This window comes from Gallinula chloropus (genome assembly GCF_964237585.1).
Source record: "Gallinula chloropus genome assembly, chromosome: 3".
NCBI lineage: Eukaryota > Metazoa > Chordata > Aves > Gruiformes > Rallidae > Gallinula > Gallinula chloropus.
Genome location: NC_140087.1, coordinates 80,442,010 through 80,464,327, shown reverse-complemented (window position 1 = coordinate 80,464,327; position 22,318 = coordinate 80,442,010). Strand labels below are relative to the sequence as shown.

At 49.8% G+C, this 22,318-nt stretch overlaps 1 protein-coding gene across 1 annotated transcript in view; it reads right to left on the bottom strand.

The window, feature by feature from the left end:
• Positions 1–367: 367 nt before the first annotated feature.
• PAK5 (p21 (RAC1) activated kinase 5) overlaps positions 368–22,318 on the bottom strand; it is a gene marked incomplete at both ends in the record, with an annotated part of 40,481 nt that continues 18,530 nt past the window's right edge. Inside the window, 7 exons of the mRNA XM_084261914.1 lie at positions 368–523; positions 1,040–1,174; positions 3,220–3,345; positions 5,958–6,084; positions 8,033–8,166; positions 11,031–11,522; positions 17,583–18,380. Of these exons, the coding sequence (XP_084118040.1) occupies positions 368–523; positions 1,040–1,174; positions 3,220–3,345; positions 5,958–6,084; positions 8,033–8,166; positions 11,031–11,522; positions 17,583–18,380 (1,968 nt within the window). The remainder of the gene's footprint in view (positions 524–1,039; positions 1,175–3,219; positions 3,346–5,957; positions 6,085–8,032; positions 8,167–11,030; positions 11,523–17,582; positions 18,381–22,318) is intronic.

Here is a 22,318-nt window from a genome sequence, read left to right as displayed (position 1 = left end):
TTGTGTCAGAAAAGTGTTCTTCTGAAATAGAAGTGCTGTAGTCCGGCGTTCACTTGGGTTGTGCTGTCCTCTGCTCATTATCTCTCCAACCTTCTGCCTGAATGGCCGAGAAGACAACAGCGCTGGGGAGCGATGGGTCCACAGTGGAACGCAGCCACATGGCTGGTGGTCGGGATGGCTCCCCTGTCCCTCTCAACCCCAGAGAGCAGCTCCTTGGGTTTTTGTGTACCCCGTGATCTCTGCAGGGGCTGGTTTTCCTCCACAAGGTTTTGCTCGTCTCTGCCCACGGTTCCCTCACAACCGCTGGGATTCCTGTGTGGCCGTTATCCAGTCTCTGCACCAACCTCCTCCCGAAAAGTCGCCGGCTTCAGCGGTGCCTGTGCTGCCTCATGAGGGGCACGATGCAGGAAGGGGGCCCAGCCAGTTTGAGAAATGGGTGTCTCAAGAGTTCCTGTGCCGTGGCTCTCTGCGAGGGCTCCCGCACCAGCATCGAGTCCAAGAAGCCCCTGAGGACCGAGGAGACCTGAAACATCGCACTGGTGTTAGGGACAAACCAAGACACCTGCTTCCAGCCTATGCTGGGTCTGCACACACTGCTTTTCCTGGGAAGATCAAGGATGCGCTTGATACCTACAGCTACAGAGGTATGGAGCTGAAGGGCTGAGTGCCTTCTATGTGCCCTTAATCCTGAAACTATTTGGCTCTCAGTGGGCACAGACTGTGTGTAGCTCTGCATGTGGTAGGGGAGAAAAGCAGGAACATAGGCATGGCCGCTTGCTTGTGTCCTCAAGCAGGCCAGGAAGTGCAGGGAGCACAAGGCTCTGCCCAGTTCCCTTCTCCATCACTCACTGCAAAACCAAAGCCAGGACTGGTTTCCCAATGGCTGTGGCCTCCTGCCCTCCCCATGGGTCCTGTGCAGGACGTGCTGCTCAAGGTGGGGCCTTAAAGATGCAATTTATCCTGTGAGCATGGAAGTGTATGGCCACGGGTTTATTAAACATCTGTGTACAACACCCTCATCACCTACAGAAGGTCTGACCTTGTGCATGTCCTTCACGCGAGGCGGTAAGTTATCCCGGATCCGGCGCATGGCCTGCAGCGGCGGCTCGTTGAAGTAGGGAGGTTCACCGTCTATCATCTCTATCACCATGATGCCCAGGGACCAGATATCCACCTGCAACACACCATCCCTTTGTAAACACCTCTGGAATGCATGGAGGGGGGTACCAAGCTCAACACATGGGTTCATGCAAACACTGGGGCTGGCTCATGCTGCTGTACCCACTGGCTGTGCCAACGGTCTGGTGAGCCATCACCACACATCCGCCACTTTTAGCCAGCCAACAGTTTTTAATTCTGAGCAGTAAGTGCACTGAAGAAATAAAACTGGAAATGATTATAAACCTGTGTCTGGGCCAGGTTTAGGTGGTGTCTGGTGCTGAGGCACACTCGTTTGAGAGGCTGGCTGCGCCCTCCTGCACTGCAGCTGCACTGCTTTGCACCCACCGAATAACCACCCCAGGCTGCCTCTGCACGGCTGCGGAGGCACAGTGTACACTTCAGCAGCTGTGAGCCCAGTTACTCTCTTGCCCCTGAAATCTAAAGACTACAGGAACTCCACTTGAGACCTCCAAGACAAATGCAAGCACACATGACACCTCGGCCCATAGCCGGAGTACTGCACTCTACAGGTCTTTGGGAAGTGATTCTGCTCCAGAGCCCAAATCCTCCGATAACTGTAGTTCCCATCATGTGCCACTCCCAACACAGCCAGGGCCAGTTAATGCTGCTTTTGCTCTTCTGCCAACCCTATCCTTCAGCTTAAATCCTCTTTTTTTAATTTTGTTTCCCTTTCCCTTCTGGTGGGGAAACCTAATGTAGCCGTTAAGTCCAGCCACTTTATAATCCCTTCAGTGTCATTAACGGGCTAATAATAGCCACTGTTATTATCCCTGAGATGTCTCCTACAATGCTGCATGTCCTGGGTGAATGCTGGTGCCTGCGCTGTTCGCGCTTGGGCAGGCGCTCTCCCTGCACCAGGCAAGTCCCTGCTGCACTGTATGGCGACAGAACATAGCCTGGCTTTGGCCTCAGCTCATTTCCCCTCCTCTGTGTTATTCAGAGAGATGGATGATATGTATGATATGTATGCATACATGTGTGTAAATATATATATACAGACATATGTTTGTGAAAAAAAAATATATGCATATATATATATATATATATATATATAATTGTGTCCGTCTCTGGCTTGCAGGTTTGCTCCCTGCAGCTGTTACTATAGGCACTATCAGGCAGAAGATGACTCCCCGCACCACGTAGAGGAGAAAAGCAGCAGCCGCATCTCTGCGGAGGCGTGAGTCACTGTCACGGCTGAGCGCGGGAGCGGGGATTGCTCTTCCCAGGCTGGCAGCGCAGAAGTGCCGTGACTCAGAGCCTCCCAAGGGACTGGGAACAGCACTGCAGCTGGGCCTTCACCTACAGACTCGCTCTGGTCTCCTCTGAAGGGCTCCAGGAAAACCACGTGAATTGCCTTTCTCGGACCATTTGGCAGTGCTTAAAATAGTCTGTGTGTTCCCCCCTCCCCCCCCCCCCCCCCCCACTTAGCCCCCAACTAATGAGAGCCCGAATGCAAGGAAGGAGTGGCTGCAGACACAGAGGGTGGTAACCCAGCCCAGCCAGCTGGCTCCTATGCCAGGGAACTCACATGGCCATGCCGGCGCCTTCGCTGGGCTCTTCTGGAGGAAGGTTTGCTCAGGCTTTAGCTGGGTGAAAGCAGAGTGGATCTCTGCTTCCAGGTCTGTGAAAATACTGATGGGACCTGGCTGTGCTGTACGGGCGTGCGACTTGGCTGCTGGTCTGGCATATGCAGGTGTAACTGCAGCTCCAGCCTTCAGGCTTGATGTAAAGGTCATCAAAGGGCCTTTCACGATGCAGAAACGATTCCTGTTTCCTTTTGTACAGCACCCTAGGCTAAGATATGTAAAGGCACTGCAGTGCTTGGTTGTTCTTTAACCATGCTTCTTGGGGAAAGCTTTAAATCAAGGCATGGTGTAGCGCTCTGGGACAAACATCACTGCGGCTGTTGAGTGTGTCTGTGTAAATAGGTTTGAGCTGTACACTTCTCATGGGGCTCTGTGGGGTGACCAAGGCACCACGCAGAGGGAAGGAGCCCCTCTGGGTCCGTGTGGGTGTGAGGTGCCCCGCCGCACTCACCTCGGTGCCGTAGGGCAGGCGGGATATCACCTCCGGAGCCATCCAGTACGGCGTCCCAACCAGTGACTTCCTCCTGGGAACCTCCTTTGACACTTGGGCGCAGAACCCAAAGTCAGACAATTTGATCTGGAAAACAAAGAAAAAGATTAAATATATATATATATATATCCTCTTGAATGACAAGGCAAATCCTTCCAAGACACGGGTGCCTCCGGGATGTTGCAGCTGGGGCACAGGGATGGAGCTGCAATGTTACCTGGGGACATGAGAGCAACACAGTTTCAGAAGCAGGGCTGGAGGTGGCAATTCGGCAGCTCAGTAAAAGGACGGTGAGGGAAAGATGTAGGTGAGGTGTCAAGATCGCCCCCATGGCTCACTGCCCCTCCGCCAGCAGAAGCGGCAGAGGTGATACACACCACGCAACAGTTAAAAGAGACAAGGAAAGCAAAAATATCCTGAAGTGATGGTGGTTTATCATGGATCTGCTGTAGCACATGTTTAACCCCGTGTCTGTGGTCCATGTATGTAAACTGGCACTCAGCAATGTACATGTTTCAAGTGCTACATGCCACTCCTATGATTTGTACCACGTACACGATGGAGTTTGCCAGAAAACAGGTGGAACAAGTGGCATTCACCCCGTTTTACCGCAGAGTGTCCTGGCACTCACAGAGAGCAAGACCCCTGCCAAACATTTTTAAAGACCTCACACTGTGGACCATCAGTGAAGAATCTGTGCAGAAGGGGAGCTCATCTGGGGAAGGCAGGGACGGGTACAAGACTCTTCCGAAATGACTGTAGAGCAAAAGCTCCGTTTGCTTGGGAACTCAGGAATCAAAGGCAGTACTGTGGTGCTGTCCTTGAGCAGCTGTGGCAGTGACCTGAAATAGAACTAACGGGATACACAAGCACTCCGGAGAGCAGCTCTCACTGCATCATGTGCCTGCTCAGACTTTAATGCCAGGTTTGGGGTTTTTTTTTAACAAGAAAAATTATGGAAAATTAGCGCCTCCCCCTCCTTCTTGCTTTACAATGCCAAGGTGAAAACTCCTCCATCCCCCAACCAAAACAAGCTGGTCTGAGTGGCGGTGGTATCACCCCTTCCAGAAACAGCTAGTTACTTAAAGCTGTTCTCCATCCCACCCCAAGTATTTATTTGGAGGCTCAGGAGCTACCCTATGAGTTTTCCTGGACACTGGCCTAACCCCCCCCCCTTAACGCCCAGCTACCCACTGCAACACTGACCCATGGCCGAGGTCCACAAGCTGCATATCTGATCCCTTACTGAGGACAGGAGGTGAGCCCAAACAGCCCCAGGACAACTGGAGTGGGAAGCGTGCAGATCAGTACTTTATTATCAGCACTGATTTGTTTTCTTTTGGATTCAGTACAGACATTCCTGGTTTTTTGAAGCTGAGGGTATTATTTTTAACAGAATTAAGAAATGATTGTTGGTATTTCTAAAACAAAGCCAGTAATAGCCAAGTTCTCTGCACTAAATGTATTTTCCAGTTTACAGGATGAAGAATGGAAGAAATAATGCATATTTTGGAAGCAGAGCCCAATCTTCTTTTGTAGGAGTACAAGAGGTTTTGCATATCTATTGCTCATTCGAGTACAAAAAAGAAGACAATTTTCTAAAAAAAGATAATTGCACAACACAGCCATGAAGAAATCTGCAATGCAGATAATAAGTGCTGGAGTAATGAGTATAATGAGGCACTGTATGCAGATCCTGAGAGTGGATCAGATGCTATTTCGGCAACATGGATTGAAATCACAACTCAGAGACTCCCACACACGTGGAATTTTCTTCCCCCGACGGGATTAACAACAGGAGCAGCCTGTGACCGCTGCAGGGCCAAAGTCCCTCCTCTCCCTTGCTGAGGTGGGAATCGAGTTAGAAAGAGGAGGCTTTGATGAGGGGATCATGCCAGGCCTGGGAAGCTGAGAGTTTCACCTCCTGAAGGAGAAGACCTAGGTTTGGCTTCAGAGTGACCAGGTGACCCTGAGCTCAGCCCAACCAACCCCTGAGTCTTGCTTTAGACGGGTGTGTAGCACCTGCAGAGCAGCCCTTGGAGCTGCTCGTGGGGCCATGAGTGCTTCTACTCCGACTGTGCCAATGGGGTCACAAGGTGAGACCCAAACTAGCACCTAACTCAAGAAGGTTTAGAATCTTTGGAGCAACTGGTTTCCCTCCACCTAATCCTTCAGGTGCACCAAGTTTAGCCAGACTCCTAATCAGTGGAAGGATGGGACAGGTATCAGGAAACATCCTGTAAGTGTACCAACAGTAAAAGCTGCTCTGACCTTCAGGGGAGGGTTTCAGCAGTACCACGGAGTATTTGCTACTCATACAGATTGATGTTAGCCTCTCAACTAGCTTGGGGAAAGAAAACAAATGCGCAAAAGCCCACAGACTAAAGGATAACTAAATGTAGTAAGTGGAAAATATTTTTGAGAGGCATCAGAGTAAGAGTAGTGCAGCCAAAAAGGAGGTCCCCACTCAACCATGTGCCATAGTTTCTTCTTCCACTCCCTTTTGATAGCTCTGATTTCCCCCTGGGGACTCAGCATGCAGCGCAAATGTCCCTCACCGGCCAGGTCTGGCCTGTGGTTTTTTGATTCAGCTCTCTAGCAAGTTACTCACAGGTCCTACCCCTTGGTTTCACTCTGATCGTGCATAGCTGTTTTCAAGCCCACCCCACAAACTGGGAGGGGAAATGTTGGGTGCTCACCCTCCCATCGCTTGTGAGAAGGATGGAGTCGCTTTTGATGTCGCGGTGGATGACGCCTTGGTTGTGCAGGTAGGACAGGGCTCTCAGGACGGACAGGCAGACGGTCGCGATCTGCTCCTCGTTCATCCTGAAACAGCAAAGTGGAAAAAATGAGCTAAGGATTAACGGGGGCAGCAGGAAAGGGGAGCTGGGGTGGAGAGGCATGAGTACCCCTTCCCAGCAGGATACAGGTGGCCAGGAGATCTTTTCGGCAATGGCTCGGTGAGGTGACTCTTTGGTCATTTGTCTGTCAAAAAAGGGGGATGAGGGCTGAGAGCCAACTCTGCAAGGGTGAGGGCCAACTCTGCAACCAGGTCTGGGTAAGTCTCCCTTCAGCAGAGTGCACTACATGATGTGGTGTGTCATGGTGAGCCGTTTCCCCCAGGGAAATACTGGGAACCCCTCATCTACAGTAAATGTACTGCTTGGCAAGGAGGGAAAATCGCTCCTGGGATGGAAACAGGCAAGGAATAAATAGGAGAAAAAAACACCCTTAATTGTGAAGACAATTCTCATCAAGAGCACTTCCTGTGCTTTTAGGCCTTCTCCAAAAGACATTCAGGGGATTGCAGCAGAAAAAGAAACAGCTGGAGTCTTCACTTGTGTGCATGCACCAACACCCATCCTGGGAGAAGCCTTCAGCCACCCTGCGACAGCAAAGCTGGGATGGGTGGCATACCCTGACCCTGCTGCCCCGTTGCTGGATGACCCCAGCATCTCTATTAGGCAAGCAGAAAAGTACCCCTGGAGATTCCCACTGTAACTCTGTGTGCTGTTTGCAGTATTCTGGCAAAATCTTTGAGGGAAGGTCATGCAATGCAAAAAAAATCCCAACACTTAGAAGATTAAGGAAAGACTATTTTGAGGTTTATTTTTTTTTAAAAAAAGATGACAGGTTTTAAGAAGTCCTGGGAGCATCTGTAAAGTCCTGTCAGAAACGTCTGAGATAGAGCTTTTCTGGTTCTGGATATTGTGATTTATCTCAGCACATCAGCTAAGGCAACACTAAGAAACCAAAATACCCATGTTATGACTCTGCTTTTGGTGGGACCTAAAGGCATCATTAAACTACAAGAGATGATAACTTTTCTAATTTGCTTTCCTTCTTGTGCACCCCCACTGGAATGGTGTGGGATTTATTTTATTTTATTTTCCCTAATTCAAGAGATTTCCTCTTCCCCATCTCATTTTATCCTGTTTCTCAGGAAAAGATGAACAAAGAGCAGATGTGTAAGAGGGCTGTAAAAAAGCCTCATGCGTCCACTCAGAAGAGGCAGAGCGGTTCTGCACACGACAGCTCATGTGCTGGGGATCAGCCTTGTTCAGGGGCACAGGAAACACAGGAGCCAGCTCTACCCTCAGCACAAATATTCTGATATAAGAGTATGTTTCCCACACATACATCTTTGGCTGGCTTTGCAGTTAAGGTTTCTGACAGCACGGTTCCGTGGGGTATGAGCACGCAGAGACATCACCCTTACAACCCATGTTACCGGGTAGAAGTCGTGTCACTGCTGAATTCCCTAAAGCACTGGTGAACCCCTGTCTGCCAGCAAGACCTGCCAGATAGGCCCTTTCCCTTCTATTTAAAAGAAAATATCCATACTGGCAGGAACTCACCTGCAGTGGCTTATTTGGGCTGGCAAAGTGAGCACCTACCTTATGCATACATTATTTTTCACGGGCGCACACTGTATGTATGGATTCTTATGCCTGTATGTATGTATTTTGTATGGATACACAAACATACAGCAATAAATACCTATATAAAAATATACATGTATGTTATATATGTACTGGGAGGTACCCAGCTTCCTCAGCACGAGGTGAGATCCCGAGGGCTCGCTCCAGAGGCATCCATGAAGGAAAGCTGCAGCAACTCCCTCCTTTCCTTCCCTCCCTCCCTCCCTCCCTCCCTCCCTCCCTCCCTCCCTCCCTCCCTCCCTCCCTCCCTCCCTCCCTCCCTCCCTCCCTCCCTCCCTCCCTCCCTCCCTCCCTCCTGCCGTGGGATTTACGCTGCCGCACACCCGACCCACCTCGTGTGAGTCACTATGTCTGTCAAAGCGCCGCCCTCCAGAAACTCCATCACAACCCACAGCTCATCGCCGACAAGGTAACTGTTGTACATGTCAACCACGTTCTCATGGTGGTAATCTCTCATGATTACAACCTGTGAGGAAGGAAAAGGCACTCTGTGAATTGCTACGAGCATCTGCTGACACGTGCTCTGACCTTCTTCTCCAGTGTAGTTTCCTTCCCGTGCTTAGCAGAGGTTCTGCTGGGAATCACCTCCTCCCCAATCCTTGTGCCAAGGCATAAACAAAAATCAATATATTTACATAAAAATAACAGTCACTGTAATTGCATTAAGAAGAAGGGAGAATCTTTAGTTGCTCACTTATAAGCAGTAGGTAATTGGGGTTTTGCTCAGACTGCAGGAGCAGGGCCCTTTAGTTCATTGCTTTTTGACAGCTGGTTGCTGTCAGTACCACAGAGGTTGGTTTCTTTTGACCCGATCAATAGTTCAACCCATCAGAGTCTTCCTCACCATGCAGCAAACAGAGCTTTGCACAGAGTGTCAAAGGAAAGCTGGGAATATGGAATCACAGAATCACAAGGCTGGAAAAGACCATCAAATCCAACCGTTCCTGTCCTATACTAAACCATATCCCTGAGTACCTCATCAACCCGTCTGTTAAACACACCCAGGGATGGTGACTCAACCCCCTCCCTGGGCAGCCTGTTCTACATCCCCACAACTCTTTCAGGGAAGAATTTTTTCCTAACATCTAATCTGACCCTGTCCTGGTGCAGCTTAGTGCCATTTCCCCTTGTCCTATCTCCTGTCACCTGGCTGAAGAGACCATCGCCCACCTCTCTACAACCTCCTGTCAGGCAGTTGTAGGTGGTGATAAGGTCTCCACTCAGCCTCCTCTTCTCCAGGCCAAACACTCCCAGCTCCCTCAGCTGTTCCTCATACGATTTGCCCTCCAGCCCCTTCCCCAGACTGGTTGCCCTTCTCTGGACATGCTTGAGGACCTCAATGTCCTTCTTGTAGTAAGGAGCCCAGAACTGGACCCAGCACTCAAGGTGCAGCCTCACCAATGCTGAGTACAGGGGCACAGTCACCTCCCCAGACCTGCTGGCCACACTGTCTGATACAAGACAGGATGACGTTGGCCTTCCTGGCCACCTGGGCACACTGTTGGTTCACAAGGGATGCTCGTGAGGTGACTCAAATCCCACATGTAAAAGGGACCATAGAGAATTGGGACCGCAGTAAGGGTAGTCCAGCCAAGGCAGTGACCACGTCCACATGGTATTGAGGGAGAAGAAAGGAAAGAACATCAGACAAGAAACATGAGAACGGAAACCAGCACGGCCAGCAACAGCAAGGGAAGGCTTCATTGTCTGTGTGTAGCCAGAGGAATTCCAGCACTGCTGAGAAGGAATTTTCACAGGACACGAGTGACTGGAGCGTGTCAGGGAAGCAGCTTGGTCCTGCGCAGTGTGTGGGACCCGCTTCAAGATGTTCCCATTCAAGAGACGCTCTGTTAGAGCTGCCACAACACAATTCAGCACAGCCTTCCAGCAGAGGCAAAGCAAAGCCAAAACAGCCAAAGGAGAACCTTGTGAAGCTTGTTCAAAAACGAGCATTTTAATCTCTAAAAAGTCAGTTTTTTAAAGGTGTTAAAGAAACCAGTCCGGTATGTGCTGAGGGAAGACCCTCTGAGCGTTAAAATACAGGAAACAAAGGATTGCATTGAGGGGTTAATGTACACAAGAGGCTTCCCCAGGGACACGTGGTGCTTTTGCTGTTCATCAGCATATTCACAAGTGAGCTTGAAAAGGAAGCAGCCAACATGCATCACTAACTTCTTTAAGAGAACAGGGAAGAGAAACAGGAGAAACGGAACTGCAGACGGAAGTCTGGGCATCAAAGTGGGGTAAAAAATAAAGGCAAATGAAACCCAGTGCTCTTAAATTTGAACTTAAACCATCTTCCATAAGCAGCTGTGGGCTCTGAGCTGGCAGGGGAGATAATGGCAGGATAAGAGGGATGGAGTGAAGCTGAAGGAGGGAAGGGTTAGATTAGATATTAGGGGAAAGTTCTTTACAGAGAGTAGTGAGGGGATGGAACGGGCTGCCCAGAGAGGTGGTGGATGCCTCGTCCCTGGAAGTGTTCAAGGGGGCCCTGGGCAACCTTGTCTAGATCATGCCTGGAGGTTGGTGGCCCTGCCTATGGAACTCTCTGATCCCTGGGGTCCCTTCCAACCCAGACCAGTCTATGATTCCACACATACATGCACAACTTTTTCGCAGTGAGGGTGACAGAGCCCTGGGACAGGCTGCCCAGGGGGGTGTGGAATCTCCTTCTCTGGAGATATTTAAGACCTGTCTGGACGCCAACCAGTGCGACCTGTCCTAGGGAGCTGCTTTGGCAGGGGGGTTGGACCCGATGATCTCCGGAGGTCCCTTCCAACCCCTACAGTTCTGTGATTCTGTGATTCTGTGCAACCACTCAGGAAAGGAGAGGTGAGCACGAACATGGATGGTTCTCTGAAATAAGGGACTGTCAGCAATTTTCTCAGTAACCATTCAGAAAGCTAATGGTCAGGAGAGGAAGGAGGGAGGAAACAAAAGAGGTGTATGCCAGAATCCAGTGCACATGCTTCTCACATAGTCTGACTGGGTTTGGATCCTCCATCTCGGAAGAATCAATTACACCAGCAAACTGACAGGAGAAGGCAGCCAGGCTACACCTGTGCACCTGACAGGCTGCACAGACCAGCTGACAGGTATCTCAGCTGCTTACTGTGACTTCCCACCACACCACAGGTTTAAAGGCAGGAGGAGATGTAGCTCGTTTGGAACTGGTCTGGTTGTACGCTACTTATCGGGCATAGATGTGTGTGGGACTAGCCACCTCTTTTAGAAGGAGAGTCATTTGGCTCCTGAGGCTGCCATTTGGCCCACGTCTCCTGTCGGGCCTACTGCCTGCAAAACCCATCCCACCAGGCAAAAGCAACATACCTCATTGAAGAGCAGCTCCCTTCGCTGCTGCTTCCTGAGATCCATCTTCTTCACGGCAACCTGCTTGCCTGTGTGCTTCTCAGTGGCGATGCAGACAATCCCCGTGGAGCCTTCCCCGATCTTGATGAAGTTGTCCAAGTACTCCCGGGGGTCTCCGGGGCTGACCACAAGCTGCAGGGCAGCTCTGAACTGTTCGTGGGACACCCTGGAAGGCTGCTGGTCTGAGGAGGATCCCCAGCTGGGGGGAGGATAAGCACTTGACGTGATGCTTGGCGAGCTGGGGTAGGAGGCGGTGGAAATATAGGGAGAGCTGGGCTGGAGAGATGGCTGGTGGTAGTGGGACGCTTTGTGGTAGACCAGAGGGTACTGGTAGCTGCTGCTTGAATAGCTGACTTTGCTCTGACTTTGAGGTAGCTTTACGGGGCCCCGGGGGTAGGTGTCGGACCCAGAGAGCGGTGGGCTAACAACCAGCTGCGCTCGATCATAATCCACCTGCAATGCAAGAGCAGAGGGGTGAACGCGGGCGCACACGGGACTGAACAGCCTTCTTGCTGTCCATCCACTCAGTTCATTTTTGGCACCCCCTGAGGCCCTCAGCAGCCGACAACGCAACGTGCTCCCTCTGTACCTGTTCTTCTCCACCTAACACCGCTGCCCTGTCACTGAAAAGAGATTTTTTAGGCTGTTGGGCTGCTGTGCTCCCAACAGCAATAAAATGAGGCCAGGGAAGATGACGAGATCTCCCATGCATCTCAGGCCCAGTTTTCTGCCCAGGTACCTGCTTGTAGACACAATGGCCTTTGTTTCAAGAAAACAGCACTCTGAGAAGAGCATCTGCCCTGTATCTGCAGATACGTGAGCATGGCCAGCCTTGCAGGCTCTCTGGGCCATTCCCTCCAGGAGCTGGTCCCTTTGGTAACCTGCAGCTCTCCGGGGCTGTGTTGTCTGCAGAGTTTGTTTCACTCTCTGCAAATGCCAGGTTCTGGGGTTTGATTCTTAGCCCCCCATCCTTCCCTATGTCCTTCTCCAGCCTTTCACAGAATGACCCAACCTCTTCTTGCAGAGGTGGCAAGATCCCTGTGAGATTCCCATTACCTCCTGCCTCGCCCGGCTCCGGGCCGCTGCCCGAGTGACTGCAGGCGTGAGCACGGCCAGGAGCCTAATTCAATTTACCGTTTCTTAAATGGTTTTCCAGAGTGACATGCTACTTAACTGCAGTGTCACAAAACCACTAATTTTCATCTGAAACCAGAGACAATTGTGGAGGAAATTATCCCAATGGGAGGCCGTGTTCATTTGCTGGATCCTTTCTTCCTTTCTTTCTGTTTCCCAAGCTTTTTCTAAGCTTCTTGCACCACAAGCAGGTTAAATACTTTGCATTCACAAACAAAATCATAGAATCATAGAATCACAGAATGGCCTGGGTTGGAAGGGACCCCAAGTATCACAGAGTTCCAACCCCCCTGCCACAGGCAGGGCCACTGACCTCCAGGCCTGGATCTACACAAGGTTGCCCAGGGCCCCATCCAACCTGGCCTTGAACACCTCCAGGGATGGGGCATCCACCACCTCTCTGGGCAGCCTGTTCCAGCACCTCACCACTCTCTCTGTAAAGAACTTTGCCCTAATATCCAATTTAAACCTTCATTCCTTCAGCTTCAATCCATTTCCCCTTGTCCTGCCATTGTGTACCCTTTTAAAAAGCTGATTCCCCTCCTGTTTCTCTGCTCCCTTCAGGGACTGGAAGGCTGCAATGAGGTCCCCCCCCGCAGCCTTCTCTTCTCCAGGCTGAACAAGCCCAGCTCCCTCTCCTCGTAGCTGCTCCAGCCCTCTGATCATCATAACCAAAATAGTTTGCTTCTATCCAGACTAAAAAAAACCTCAACCCAACCAGGACAACAAAGGCTGTAGGACAAAAATCCCCCCCCATCCCCCAAACCAAACCACGTGCCTCCGCGTTTACAGCACGACACGCGTGACTCCTGATGACACGTGCAGCACCCTGGGGCAGGGGGGTGGTTGGACACGGGCTCACGATGTAGCACAATTACAAATAATTATGGCAACGAGTTCATTTAATCAATCAATTTCAGCGGCAGCGGCGGCACACGGGCGGGGGGGGTTGGACAGTGCAGCAAACTCTCCACCACCGCTCAGGGTTGCTACTATTACCGCTGGCTGCTGGCCAGGAGTCCCTGATCCATGTTAGTTAAATGCACATTAATCTGAATTTGGCAGTGTAATCAAGGACCCAACTGAACTGTGAAATTGAATTCTGCGGTGGAACATCATTTGACCGTTTTATGCTAAGACTGCAAAAAAAAAAAACCCACGACAGAGAACGATCCCCACCCCCCCCCCCTCCCCTCCCCTCTGCCGCAGCATCAATTTATCACTGTAGGTGGCTGCACGGCGAGGAGGAGTTTCTAGCTGCGGGGAGAGAAGCCTCAGAGAGAGGTATTATCAGCTCCTGCCCATCTCACGCGTGAGCCGGGTGTTCCCGGCGCTGCGTTTTCACGCGAGGCTTAGCAGGGGCGAGGGAATGCCTCTGGGGGGAGGGGGGCTGCGCAAAGGTTCTCCCTGAGAACCGCCTGCGACTCGCGGGCTGACAGGCACCAGCCGCACGGAGCACCCGGCGAGCGCCCGGCAGCCTTGCGCGATCACATCCTGGGATGCTGGGTCTGTCTGAGCAGAACATCCACACGGTTACAGCCACGACTTCCCTCCCGCTGCCGGGCAGGGGTAGCCATGAAATAGAAGGGGGTCCAGGGACACCAGGAATTTCGCAAAGGACGTTACATCTGCCAAACTAATTAACACGGAGAGGCGCTCAGACAGTTTGGTGGAGGGAGGGGAGCTCAATCTTGCCCTGTCCTATATATCTGTGTACGTAGGGACGCATAAATTACTGCTTCGGCTGTAAACACACCATTTTCTTTTAACTACCAGGATGAGGAAAGGCTTCTCTAGAAATTCAAGCAAGATAAATCCAAGCTGATGAATTATTTGAGGCTTCACCCATGCCTGATAGTCCTGAGCACATCCTAAGCTTAACTCATGGGCAAAAGTAAATTCCTCAGTGAAATTTTACAGTGAAAATTCAGGGGTTCGGTGTGCTCACTAAGAATTTGTGAAAGCTTTTGGAGGTTAGTGTTGCAGTACACTTTAAAATTGCTCCTATCCCGAATCCCACAAAATCTCACAAACAAATCAGGAGCTAGGATGAGTAAATCAGCTGAGCCTCTCCTCCAAGGCTGCGTCCTGTCGCAGTGCTCCACATCACGGCCAAAGCGAACACGCTTTATTCCACTAATAATTCTACTTCTGCCACCAAATGCAATTACCTACTGAAAGGAAATTCCTCAAATACTACAAAGGAGAGGGGAAACCAGTCCTGTGCTCATTCAAGCCCAGGTCAAAGGAGCAGCTGAAGCTCTGACACCACATCCATCACGGCGCGAGGCAATACCCCACCGCTGCCGGCTCTCTCGCTTCACCGGCTCGCAGCATCACCCGCATCCGCACGAGGCCACGTCAGCAGTCGGCTCTTCTCACCGTTAAAAGGTGGATGTAACCGCCATGTTTTAACTCATTTCAATATCCACTGCAGACAACTGGGATGCCCAGTTGGTATCACACACGGTGGGAAGGCTTGTTTGTTTGTCAGGGGTGTGTACCCGCCCGGATGCTTCCATCCAGGCGGGCATCCCCATATGTTCTGCCGCTGCCTGGACCCTCCTGAGGGAGTGTTTTGCCTTTCAGTAAAGGTAAAACAGATCTGGGGTTGATTAGGTATCAGTTTGCAGAGGGAAGAGGTGAACAGTCATTGCGAGGAGAAAGGTTACTCCAGTGCTTTGCTGATGGAAATCTCCAGGATTTCAGCTGCCAGCACATGAATGAGAAAATGGGGGGAGAGGAGAGGGTTTCAGATAGTAACAGCTCAGCTCTGCCTTCACCAGGCTGGAAATGTCCTCCCTGCACCAAGTGCCTGCAAGATGCCCGGCAGGAAAACACCGGCACTGAGCAGCGGCTAGAGACGTTCTCTGTGTTACAGTGGTGTGAGCAAGAGGAGGCAAGAGGGGAAATCACAGCCCAGTGAGGGAGGGGCAGGAGAGGGTCACAGGGAGCCGTGACTGAAAAATGACAGGGAAAAGAGCTTTGGAATAATAGGATCTGCTGCAGAAAGGAGGAGGCTAAAAGTAAAACACACGGTACAGCATGTCCAAATATTGGACAAAACCTGTGCAGAATAAGCAGAGCAGATGGGGTTGGTATTGTGTGACAGCATCAAGGCGGCTCCACTGAACCAAGCGGGATGCAACCCCTGTGTTTGGAGGGTAACACATGCTGCAACCCCACAGAGCCTCAGGGAAGCCCTTCTGTGGGAATGGGAGAGCAGGTGAGTAACATGGGAGTGGATGGGATGGAGACCCAAACTTGAGTTCTTACTCTGTCTCCATGGCCCCACTGCATAAGTCTTCTGCTGCAATACCACCGAAATCACTGATGATGAAACTGGGAGAGGTTTATCTGACATCTATCCCCTGTGAGTAACCCTGAAACACATTTGCTTCTGTTAAAGGCTTTTTGCAGCCCTATGGTCCTGCCTGCAGACTTTTCTTCACTGCTTACTTTTTCCCTCCTTTTAATTATACTATAAAGCCAATCTCATTTGTAAAATATCTGATTCAAGACCCGATTCTCATTTAGCAAGCCCATTTGATGAACCATTATCTTACTAATGCCTCCTTGAATAGAAGACTCTTCAGCAATTCAGTCTTCTGCTATTCACTTCCAGGCACTGTGGCCGGGTTTGGGAATTGAAGCTGCTGCATTTAACAGTGAATCATCAAGTTTTGGTACACCAAGGCCTCTTTTTTTTTAAATAAAAGTTGTTAGTGCATTTTAATGGGGTATTTTTCAACGTGTCTGGAGTACTTTGAGTCCCATAAAATATACCTCTCTCTTCTGCCCTACTGAACGCTGTAAAACTGGCAGAGACAGGTGCAAGAGTCTATGAATTCCTGGATTTGTCCTTCTCCTTTCTTAACTCTGACAAAATGATGGCTTTCAATGGAGAAAACAGCAGAGAGCCCATCCCAGGCTCTCCTCACATATCCTGGTGCCATTCCACTATCCACATCCTCCCCTCACACACAGCCCGAGCCCAGGAAAGGCATCAAAGGGACACGGTATCTTCTCTACATCCCCCCCAACCCGCCCTCAATTTATCACAGAATTTCACAGAATCGTAGGGGTTGGAAGGGACCTCCAGAGATCATCGAGTCCAACCCCTCTGCCAAAGCAGGTTCCTTAGGACAGGTCACAAAGGGAGGCAACCTCCAACTCCAAAGCACAGCTCTGTGTTTTAATGCCATGTGGAATAACAGCACATCGCTCCATCACTCTCCCCTTACCACAGGGTACCGGTTGTAACTCTGCACCCCAGAACCAGCAGAGCAGCCACAACCTGGGCCAGAAGACACAGGCATTCCTGCAGCATAGGGCTGCAGTGGATTTGCAGAGACCTGGGACTTCTGAGTCTACACTAAGAAACAGGGTTGAAATCATCATTAAAGAGCAGAGCGGACCTCACGACCCGACAAGCTGCCTACCTCAGCGTGTCTGGTAAGTCACTGCAACCCAAGACTGTTCCAGCCCTGGAAACAGGAGCTATCATCTCGGTGCCGGTTGCCAGGGGAACTCGGTACTGTTCAATGCAATCTAAACCATAGAAAAAACCCACCTCTTGCCGAATATGAGATGTTTAAGCAGGTCACCATCATAGCTGGGCGCAAAGAAAGGCATTACTATTCTCTTAACTGAACAAACACTTACAGGTAACTATCCCAGGCAGCTGGTATGGGTTATGCTCCTCACTTGACTTAGAAAAGGCACAGTGAGCCATAGACCTGTGTGGAGGAGCAGCTTGTAGATATCCTGGTTAAAATGCTTTCTTGCACCAGAATACTTCTTTATAAACCACATCTAAAATGTCTGGGTGAGGGAAGCTGCTTTGACTTCATTTCGCTGCTCAAAAACAAAGTGGAGAGGGGTAAACCCCTACTGTCATCATCAGCAAAGTGTGTTAAGACACCGAGGTTTCAGCCTTGCATGGTAACAATTCAAATATGAAAAGCATCTGAGACACAAACCAGAGCAGCTTCTCACCCCCTGCAGAGCGTGGCACGGGTGCACAAGCTAATGCCACAAAAGCTGCCAAAGAACTCAGGGTTACAAGTAAAACCCCTGGGAGCTGGGCGTCTTCATGCCTCCCTTTTAATAAATACTTTAAACCCACTGGTGCCTGTTAATTGTCTCTGAAGTTACATCACTGAATCGTGATCCATTTTCAGATACCTGAGCTAAGTGGGTGAGTTTTCACACCCACTAAGAAGCAGCCACGCAGGTTGTTACTGGCCACATTTGGCATCACGTGCCCCAGCATGGCTCCTTGCCCTTTACTGTTACTATGAGCTTAAATTTTGCACTCCCCTTCTGGAAAGGCTGATCCCTGTCCTGGCAGCACTGCCACCAAGGATGTCACGTTACCTTTGGGATGCCTGATGCAGTTTCAGACAAGCGGGGGTAGGTGTAGGAGCTGTAGGAGTGTCCTTGATGGTGTGCTTTAAAAGCGCTCGCTGCGTAGGGCATGGCTGGCTCCTGCAGCCCAGAGCCCGACCTGGACCTCTGCCTCATCGCTGGCTGAGGGCTCGCCGGGTCCACATAGGATGACTTTGGCCTCTTGTCATAGTCCTCCTTGCCCAGGCCATGTCCCCAGTCGCCGTCGCTGTACTCTAGCCGCTCCTTGGGGCACTCGCTCTGCACCGATGATCGGGATGGGACGTAAGGAAAGGGATCTCTATAGTCCAGGGAGGATCCGCTGGGGATTCGCTGATACTCCAGCTTTAGGCCACCGTATTCCAGCGGTTTGGGCTTTGTCTCCAAGTGCCCATGGTATTCTGGGAGGAACCTGGAGAGGTCTGACTGCAGGGGCGTCACTTCCGAATAATACATGTCTCGGGAAGCCACCTGCATCATGTGCCCATTCTGCTTGGCAGCATAGCTCCCCTTGTAGTACCTGTCTAACTCCTCCCCATACAGACTCTTGTCACGATATTTCTCCACGACATAGTCTGGCGCAGTGTCTGACTCGCTGGAGTACTGGGAATATGTGATGTAACCATTTTCCTCCTGGTGCCTTGGCACGTGGTTGGCGTTTCCTTGGTGGTGGGTGGGAGGACTTTCCTTCCGCAGGGAATTGGAGCGTGTCACCGAGATACTGTCAAACTCTTCCAGCAGGCCGTTGATTGAAGTATCCTTTCGAGGCTTATTTCCTCTAACAATAGTCTGGGAATAAAAAATTGCTTTGATTAAATACTGATTTTCATTTATGATCTGACCAAGAGAAGAAAGGTATATGATTCACCCAGAGGTCCCCGTAGGGGATGGGTTATGTTCTTCAGTCACGTACCTCCAAATACCCACTGCTAGGAAAGAAAAAGTCACTATAAACACTTACAACAGGACATGGAGAAATAATATACAAGGAGGGGTTAAACTCAGTGTACATCATAAGCTGAGAGTTAGCATGCAACCCCAAGATGCCCTTAAAAAGCCTGGTTTAAGAGGCGTGTGCTCAGCAGCCAACACAGGCACATTTAAAATCACTGCTTATTTCTCCTTTGCTGTTCTTCACTTGCCTACATCAGGCCAAGCTGCCCGATTTATGCGGTAAGCCTAACGGAAATCCTTCAGCAGTCACTCTGACACGTCACTTTAGCAAAGCATTGGAATGGAAAGGAGCACCTAGTTTACTAGGCAAAGGGTCTGGGTTACTTTTACAAAATTGTATGTTCCTGGGTAGCAGAATTGCCATCAAGGATTGCCTCTTGGTTAACTCAGTGTTAGAGACACTTGGGGAAGAGGGGGTGGGAAAGAATACTTAACTACACCTCCTTCTTGAACTACACAGCATCCAGCAAACCACCATGCAAAATCACAGCTCTGGGCCACCCACATCACAGATGCCACGTGGGGCAGCAGTAGCGATCCTACTTGTGTCCTAATACTTCAAAGTACACCCAGCCCTGGATGATGAGTGTGTAGGAGCAGGCACAGACATCAGCTTGCTCCCTCTGACTGCCCACAACCCACTGCCTATCCATTCCTACTCCTTTTTCCCCGAAACACTGGTGTTCCTGGTGGGATGAGAGGCGAGCAGTGCTTGGTTACAACTCTCTTTTAAGAAAGACTTACTTTTGTTTTAGCTAGTACCATCTGAAGACATAACACATGGCTGCATCCATTTCTCAGCAGTTGACTCCCATGGGGTAGGATATAAACGCCCCAACAAGAACAAGATGGACAGATTAAAAGCCAGAGCCACAAATCAGCACAGCTCTACTGAAAACACATTTGCTTTGCTGATTCACTTCGGCTCTCTGCCACTGTATCTTATTTAACTTGATGAGTTTTTAAAGAGTCGCAGTGGTTGCCCCAAGAAGATGTCCTTTTGTGAGCTGCAGCTTGCCCACCCTGTGTGCCAGAAGGACACCAACTGTACCACAGCCACCACCTGTACCATACCAGACACTGACTGTGGTGTATTGGACATCAGATGTGGCGTATCCCATGGCAGCAGCAGCACACTGGACACCAACCATGGCACGATGGATGCCGATCGCAGTCTCCAGCCTGGCCAACAGCCCTCAATGCTGACAGCAGAGTCTCCGCTCCAGGCGTGGTGCTTGAAAGCACACAGGGGCTCAAAACTCGTCAAAATATGCATTTCATCACTAATAAGGTGAACCACTTCCCTCCAAAATTAAGTGCAATGTACATCCCTGTTACTGAGTACAAGGCAACTCTGGGATTCAAGCAAAGCAGTCCCGACCTCACACTAATCCCTGCTCTGGTTTATGTTCATCGTTACTCACCTACTTTGCTAGTTTGAAGCCAGCGATCCCGAGACAATAGGACAGCAAAAACAAGGGACAGCAAACAGACCACTCCTTTTGCCTCCAGAGCCACTCAGCAAGGCAACAGGAATTGGTTTTATTCGGCCACAGCCTCTTTGTCAGGACGACTGAGTGATCATTCATATTTAATTATCACATAGTAAACCAGCAACATTGGACAATGAAATGCTTATAATTGAAAAGGAAACCGAAATACCCCCCTGCCACCTTGTTTCCCGGGTGCAAACGCATGCCAAGGAGCAAAATGCCAATTTAAACTCCCTGTGGGACTGGCTTTCACAACAGAGGCTTCCTGGAGCATCCGGCCTTTTGCTCACACAAAAGGACCCTGGAGCTAGAGGCAGCGCCTCTTCAGATATGGGAAAGAGGGGTTCTCCCACTGCTCCTCCAAGCAGATGCTCTCTGGAAGCAAGATTTTATCATACAGATGCCTGTGGTGTTTGGGTGTGTGTGTGGAAGGAGCGCATACAAGTACCTAAGCCCACGTCAGAAGGATGCTTTAGAAGAATGTAGTTGAGGGCTTGTGCGTCGGTAAATTCATAAGTGACAAAATCCTGCAGTTTGGGGATCTTCTGCAGGCGAGGGTGTGCTTAGAAGCCACATTTTTGATTATGAGGATTTATAAAAACTACTAATAACAAAATCATCTTGCAGGAAACTCCAGTTTCCCCTAAAAAATCATTAAAAAAAAAATTAAAAGAAGCATTTGCCACAAAAGCCCAACTCTGATGAAGCAATCTCAGTTATCTCTGGGACCTCAGAGTTCACCCCACGGGTGAATTTAGGGGGATTAAGGTCTAAACCCCTTTTGTCTCCTCCCAGCCCTGGCACACGATGACTTGCAAGGGTGATGGCTCTGAGTTCAATTAGCTCCAGGCTCTCTACAAGTAAATTAAAAAGGCCAGTGCAAAGAGAGGATAAAACTTACCCACCCCAGGGGCACATCTTCTACAGAATAGTCAGTGCTTTGTTACTATTAATAACAACTAATTATTGTAATTATTTATTATTAGTAAAAAACTCCCGTTGGCTTTTTATGCATAAGGACATGTGTGGTGGTGAGATGCCCCTCTGGCTACATCACCCTGTGCGAGCTTGGTTTTCTTCCCAGGAAACATGCAACGTTATTCCCATCAGAGGAACAGAAGTGTCCGTGGATCAGATGATTTAGGGAGTACTTCACTGGGACCCTCAGAAATGCACGATGTTATTGAGTATCTTCCTATTTCAGAAGAATTTAAGATGTTTATACACAAATCCAGAATACAGCAGATGCCTCCCTGGGGGGCAGAGACAGGTCAGCATCATTCACCAGGCTTAAAAACCAAATCAAAATCTCAAAGCAGGCATTTTTCTGTAACAGGAATAAGTGCAGTGACTCTGTAAGGATGCCCAGAGAGCATAAAAAATTAAAAAAGTAAACCCCAAGAATAGGTTTATAAAGAATGAAGCACACGTTGGGCCATGTTCACCTGTCCTGAAGTTTCTTCCTACAACAAAAGCATGTGCCAAGCGCCAGTACCCCCAGGTTCCCTGTGAAACACAGTATATCTAAAAAGAAGCTGGAGACTAAAAACTGCTGTAATCATGGCCCAAGATTCCCAAATCCCAAAGCATAATGAACCCAAGTTCAGAGGTATGACTTGACCAGAAACTGCTGATGTGGGGAGACTTGGTTAGAGAACGTAGGCTCCGGTTACTGCATCGCCGGGCTCTGCGCTGCATCAGCGAGCAGCGCGAAACCTCCGGGGACTGAAATACAACAGCAGGAATCACAAGAGAAGGAAAAGCCTAGATTTAACTTAAATGGCAACACAAAAACATGGTAAGAAGATGTAATAGAGAAAGGCGACATCAACGGTGACACAAGCACAGTTCTCCTGGTAATTAGTTTCATAGGCGCTGGGCTTGTTTTTGCAGTATTAAAGGCTTTATGAACCAAAAACAGCTCATGAAACTGAAAAAACAACTTGTGTTTCCACATAAAGAGGGAATTTCATTTTTCTTGTCTGAATTTACATAGTTTTTTTTAAAAAAAAAATTTTTTTAATCACTTACTGGTCTCAGAACTCCTACTTATAGAATTTTTGAAGTCACTGCAGGTAAAGTAGATGGTTGAAAGCAAAGCATCACCCGCAAAGGTGGATGGGCTGAGATTTATGAAGCCTTTGTTTCTGCTGAGGTCACATAACGGGAGCCCACGCGACACCCTGGCACGCACGAGAACCAGCGACGGAGCCCTACCGCAGTGCAGCTTTCACCGGCTTCACCGCGGAAAGACGGGGATCTGCTGCGGTCGATACCCCA